The sequence below is a fragment of the Betta splendens genome, chromosome 9 (genome assembly GCF_900634795.4).
Source record: "Betta splendens chromosome 9, fBetSpl5.4, whole genome shotgun sequence".
Classification (NCBI taxonomy): Eukaryota; Metazoa; Chordata; class Actinopteri; order Anabantiformes; family Osphronemidae; genus Betta; species Betta splendens.
The window spans coordinates 11710580-11717010 of record NC_040889.2 but is presented as its reverse complement, the minus strand read 5'-3'; the positions used below and the strand labels follow the sequence as shown (position 1 = coordinate 11717010).

General features: G+C 40.3%; 1 protein-coding gene across 2 annotated transcripts; it reads left to right on the top strand.

Annotated features, from left to right (window-relative positions):
* The first annotated feature begins 5308 nt into the window (after positions 1-5308).
* ndufb2 (NADH:ubiquinone oxidoreductase subunit B2) lies at positions 5309-6369 on the top strand. Of its 2 annotated transcripts, none has more exons than XM_029162743.3 (4): positions 5309-5504; positions 5683-5827; positions 6077-6192; positions 6238-6369. In XM_029162743.3, the coding sequence occupies exons 1-3, from the start codon at positions 5419-5421 to the stop codon at positions 6149-6151; spliced, it is 306 nt and encodes a 101-aa protein (XP_029018576.1). In that variant the 5' UTR covers positions 5309-5418; the 3' UTR covers positions 6152-6192; positions 6238-6369. The 2 variants fall into 2 exon arrangements, with proteins under 2 accessions (XP_029018576.1, XP_029018575.1); XM_029162742.3 differs by having other exon boundaries at positions 5311-5504; positions 6077-6152; positions 6262-6369.
* The last annotated feature ends 62 nt before the right edge of the window (positions 6370-6431 follow it).

The following is a 6431-nucleotide window of genomic DNA, read 5'->3' as shown; positions in this document are numbered from 1 at the left end:
GTATTTTTGAACTATCGGGATTTTAAAACCCTACATTAATTACATTTAGTACTGAAAAATACTTTTTATCTCTGCAGGCCTTGGATGTGGTGGATTTAATCTTGTGTATAAAATATAAAAATAGACAACTATAATTCGTTTGAAGCTACAAAACTCAAATATTTTAGCATGTTTCTGACATTTTTATTGTGGTAAATCTGTTCTTGTCACCTCTCCAGAAATATGTCTGTAGAAATCCCTTTGACATCATATGTTGTGAGAGGATGTTCTCACCGTTTCCATTTATTCACCCTCCCCCACTCCACTTCACTCCGCATCCCCTCGCGCATGCGCATTCCTGGTTGACCAGTGTGACTGCCTGCGCTCGGGCAGCCCGGTGGTTTGAAATAAACTTGGGGGAGACCGGAGGTCAAAGTTGATGGAGTCGCCATCATGAAGCGGTTTGTACGCGACCGAGCAGCGTCCTACGACTGAACACTTACAGCCGTTCGGGAGAGAGGGACAGGGTGTCTGTCGCGTTTAAGTTAAGGTGGTTTGGCCTACTTTGTATTAGGATTGTGGGTCAGAGTCGCTGCGTTATTGGTAATTATTCAAAAGCAGCTGGTAAAATTGGTCAGTTTTGGGAAATGGTTGTTTTTGTGATGACATCATGCACCCAGTATTTGTGGGCGGGCTCTGAGCTATGAGGGGAGAGGGGCGCAACCGGAGAGCAGCTGCGCCTGGGCGCCATTAGGTAATAGTGTAATATTGCGTCGTACCTGTAATTAAAAGACTCCACTGTGGTAGAAGACGGATATACCGAAGTGGGTTATTTTTGTACGTTTGATGAAAGTGGCATTTGCACCAGGTTAGAAAAAATGCGTGTGATTTTTATGAAATGAAAGCGCTTGGCGTAATTCACAAGAAACAAGATGGCGTCGATGACTTTTCTGTCGTTGCTCGAGACGTGCACCGATGGGCGGCGGCGCCGTGCGCGTTCCCGATGTGGCCACAACATTGTTATTTCCTCTTCTCACATCCTGAGCGCTTCTCGGTTAATGTGCAACCGGAGCAGCAACCGCCTGCACATGGCTTCACATTTGTTTGTGGTGGTTCTTTGAGCTGCAGTGGACGGAAAAGCCACATCTGCCTTGGAAATGTGAGGTGAAACCTCGAAGGAAAGCAGATTCCTGACCTGTATCAAGTCGCATAAGCATTTCATTTTCTCACTGCTACATGTTTGAATATGATAATAAACTGTTTAAATAAAAGAACTGCCCAGTACAATGAAACCACATTCAGGATGCCCTTTCCGTCGTTATATGGCTTTTGACCCCATCTAGTGGGCTAAACTAGTAAAACATGTCCTTTAACAAAGGTATAATTATATTTTTTCCATGGGGAGCTTTACTGCAGTAATACGCAATTTGTAAAGATTTGCTTACAACATTTGTTTCCCCTGTGCATTCCTATTTTAATCTGTCTTTTTTAATTTTTTCATCGTATGATTTATTTTCAACCAGTCTTGTTTTATTGTATTTTTAATTCAAGGCAATATGTTCTGCGCATCTTGTAAAATTGCGTTAGATAAGACGTCTTGATATAGAGGTTGAGTGTTATGTTACTGTCTGAATATTTCTTTAATTAATAATTAATCTGGTATTAGTCCATACATACACTTTGTACATACAAGTCCATATAGGAGTAACACGGTTCTGTTTGTTAAAACCAATAAACGTATTTGAAAATAACATAAAAAATACTACTGACAAGTTGCAAGTTTATGCTAAAATTTAGTTTTCTAGTGGACGTAGTGACGCCACGTCTTTTAAATTTTGTGTAAACGACGGAAATAATCATCGTAATTCTCTTTACAGCGATCGTAGATCGTGACTGTTTAACTCTATGTATGATATGACGCTTGGACTCAGATCTACGACCCAATATTGCTGCAACATGTTTGTTCTTCACATTTTGTGTCTGATTAAAACTGCACAAGTGACCACAGAGTTGTTTCACCACTTTTAACTTCCTGTATGGGACCAGTTAAACCAGTAAGATGCTTTCATATTGCCAAAACGTGATTATTAGAGCCAAAGCTTTTGGTCAGAAGCTTAATTCTGCCTTATTTTAAATACACCGAGCTCTGCTTTGTTATATTTACAGATGTAATACAGACCAGTAGAACCAGTAGCAAGCTGGTTTTATGTTGCTACAAAGTGATTAAAGCCAATATCTGTTAACTGAAAGCTTCTTTCTCCCTTATTTTAAGTTCATGGAGCTCTGCTGGATTATAATAATAGATTTAATGAGCATCCAGTAAATCTAATCACTTTCTACACCTGTCTGAGACCACTTAAACCAGTAATATTGTCAGGGTTTGGCAGAGATCAGACCCACATGCACAGCACAGAGACCTCAGACAGGTAGTAGTGTTCAAAGGTTTAATTCAGTTCTCGATATAACAGACGGTCTGGGTCATACACAGGAGATCACAGATTTCGGTACAGGTGGAGCAGGTTGATTCAGGTCCAGGCAGGCAGAGTCTCGGTAACAGGAGGACAAGGTTTACGGTACCGTTAGGGAGCAGGCTATCTCGGCGTCAGGCGGTCAGGTCGGTATCACTAGAGCTTTCCAGGCGACAGTACAGTTCAGGAGCAGGCGAGAATCGGGAGTCAAGAAACAAAACAAAACAGGATTAAGGAACATGCAGGCAGGATAACTAAGCGCTGGAAGGTGATGACTAGCATACAACGATCTGGCAATGGGCTATGGGAACTGGTGGTGCTTAAATACACAGGTGAGTGATTACTGATTGCAGACAGGTGTGAGTAACGAAAACCGGAAGTGAGACTGGAGCTAATGAGATGAGACTGGAAACCGGAACTGCTACACTAAAACAGGAAACCAAAACATAAGTGAAACCAGAGTCCTTCAGAATAAAACGAGAAACAAAAAACCCAGATTGTGACAAATATGCTGTGTTCACGTTGCCAAAAAGTGATTACAGCCAATATCTTTTGACAATAAGCTTATATCTGCCTCATTTTAAGTCAGTGGAGCTCTCCTTGTTCATATTAACAGGTTTAATGAGCATCCAGCTCATTTGAACACTGTTGGTACCTGTCAGAGGCCAGTACGACCAGTAAGAAGCTGGTTCCAGGTTGCCAAAAAGTGATTACAGCCAATATCTTCTGATAAGAAGCATATTTCTTCCTAATTTCAACTTCATCAATCTCTTCTTGGTTATATTAACAGATTTATTAAACATCCAGTTTACTTAACCACTGTATGTACCTCTCTGAGGCCAGTACAACCAGTAAGAAGGTTTTTCCACGATGCCAAAAAGTGATTCATGCCAATATTTTATCACAAGAAGCTTATTTCTGTTCATTTTAAGTCTGTGGAGCTCTCCTTGTTAATATTAACACATTTAAATTAACTTGACCGCTGTGTGTAACTGTCTGAGACCAGTACAACCAGTAAGATGCTCGTTTTACGTTGCCAAAAACTGATTCATGCCAATATCTTTTGACAAGAAGCCTATTTCTGCCTCATTTTAAGTCAGTGGAGCTCTCCTTATTAATATTAAACAGATTTAAGTTAACTTGACCTCTATCTGTACCTGTCTGAGGCCAGTAGAACCAGTAAGATGCTGTCTTCACATTGCCGAAAAGTGATTCAAGCCTCTCTGTTTGGATGAGACACTTATTTCTGCCTCCTTTTACCTTTAGATGTGTTCTACTGGATCAAACTGAAGATTTAGTTAACATCCAGTCCATCTGTTCACTTCTTGTACCAGTCTGAAATCAGTAGAACCAAGAAAAGGCTTGTTATCATGTTGCCAAAAAGTGATTCTACCTCACAGGTGCAGACTGTGGTCAAGTGAACTTAAATCTGTTCATATAATCAAAAAGAGCTCCGTGAACTTAAAATGACACAGAAATAAGCTTATGTCAAAAGATATTGGCATGAATCACATTTTGGTCACGTGGAAACAGCTTCTTACTGGTTGTACTGGTCTCAGAGAGGTATAAAGAGTGGTGAAGTGAACTGGATGTTTATTAAATCTGTTAATATATAACCAAGAAGCAATCGATGAAGTTAAAATGAGGAAGAAGTAGGCTTCTTATCAAAAGATATTGGCTGTAATCACTTTTTGGCAACGTGAAGACAGCTTCTTACTGGTTGTACTGGTCTCAGACAGGTACAGACAGTGGTCAAGTTAATTTGAATGTGTTATTATGAACAAGGAGAGCTCCACTGACTTAAAATGAGGCAGAAATAAGCTTCTTGTTAAAAGATATTGGCATGAATCACTTTTTGGCAACGTGGAAACAGCTTTTTACTGGTTGTACTGGTCTCAGAGAGGTACAGACAGGGGTCAAGTGAGCTGGATGTTTATTAAACCTGAACCATGAACAAGGAGAGATTGATAAAGATAAAATTAGGCAGAAATAAGCTTCTTATCAAACGATATTGGCTGTAATCACTTTTTGGCAACGTAAACACAGCATATTACTGGTTTAAGTGGTCTCAGACCACAGGTGTAGAAAGTGATTAGATTTACTGGATGCTCATTAAATCTATTATTATAATCCAGCAGAGCTCCATGAACTTAAAATAAGGGAGAAAGAAGCTTTCGGTAAACAGATATTGGCTTTATTCACTTCGTGGCAACATAAAACCAGCATGCTACTGGTTCTACTGGTCTGTATTACATCTGTAAATATAACAAAGCAGAGCTCAGTGTATTTAAAATAAGGCAGAATTAAGCTTCTGACCAAAAGCTTTGGCTCTAATAATCACGTTTTGACAACATGAAAGCATCTTACTGGTTTAACTGGTCCCATACATGAAGTTAAAAGTGGTGAAACAACTCTGTGGTCACTTGTGCAGTTTTAATCAGACACAAAATGTGAAGAACAAACATGTTGCAGCAATATTGGGTCGTAGATCTGAGTCCAAGCGTCATGTCATACATAGAGTTAAACAGTCACGATCTACGATCGCTGTAAAGAGAATTACGATGATTATTTCCGTCGTTTACACAAAATTTAAAAGACGTGGCGTCACTACGTCCACTAGAAAACGTGTAGCGGATAATATTTAAAGGTTATGGCCGTTTGAAACCGAAATAAGCAGCTGTAGTCTTACACAAACCGAGTTAAACGCCTTAACGAGACGGTGCGCGCTCCCGCATGCGGAAATCAATTTCTAGCAGACAGTCACTTTTTGGCACGACACCGGCTAGTGGCGCTGTGTGCGCTTTAAAGTGTTACTGACCCAATCAGCGAAGAAGAATGACAGCGGCTGACAGTCTCAGGCCAATCACAGTCGACGTTGTTCGGAGGTCGTTTATTGACAAGAGGAGAAGGTGACTCCTCGACCGACAGCTTTAATTCGTACAAACGTTTTGGTCAAAGTAGCTGAGCAACAATGTCATCGTTTGGGAGGGCGCTGGGGATCATTCGAACCGGGACCCAGTTGTTTAGAGGCGGTCCACAACGAATTACGACCAGAAAGTGAGTGTTGTTCACCCTGCTACTATGTTAGCATTAGCAGCTAACTACAGCATCGTCAATTGAATACCCGCAGTAAACTAATATAATTGGGCACTATGTACAGCTTTAAACATAGATACCACATTTGTCACCTGGTGGTATGTAGTATTGATTTTAAATGTTTTTATTCATTTTGTAGGGCTAGCGGAGGGCTGCACGATGAGCTCCAGTACAGACAGCCTCCCCAGATCACCAAGAGCCAGAAATTCAAATCAGAGTTCCTCGGTGGTCTTATGTGGTTTTGGATCCTGTGGCACTTCTGGCACAATCCTGATGCAGTACTGGTAAGCAACTATATGTCTATTTTCCACCCTGTAAGAGTATATACAATATGACCACTATGTAAATTATTTTTATTTTAATTAATCTAGTTTGTGTTGTGAGTCCTTTTCTGGAAACAGATTACTGACCTGAGCTCTGCAGCAGCTCACTTGACAGATCATATGCAGCCGCTATCATTCTACACTTAGAACAAAATAGATCTGTCTTGATGTATATTCCAGTGTGATGGTATCTAACATTCTCTTCTTTAGGGTCACTTCCCCTGGCCTAATGCTTCTGAATGGACAGATGAGGAGCTTGGGATTCCACCAGATGATGAGGAATAAGGTGATGCAAGTTTTATTTTACCACAGTTATCATAGCTACATGTACAAATCAGGGATGTGTATCATGAAACGGCATTAGTCCAAGTCTTAACTCCCTTTTTTGTTTTTAGATGAGCAACAAAGAGTTCAAGCTACTGGATGAGCCTTTGTGTTAATCTTCAGGATATTCTAAAAGTCATTGTTGTACATAGACAAATAAAAACCTTTAAGTAACACAATGTGGTATGATGCCTTAATGTAAAATGCAACCAAGATGTAAAAGCGTAACAGGAAACTGACT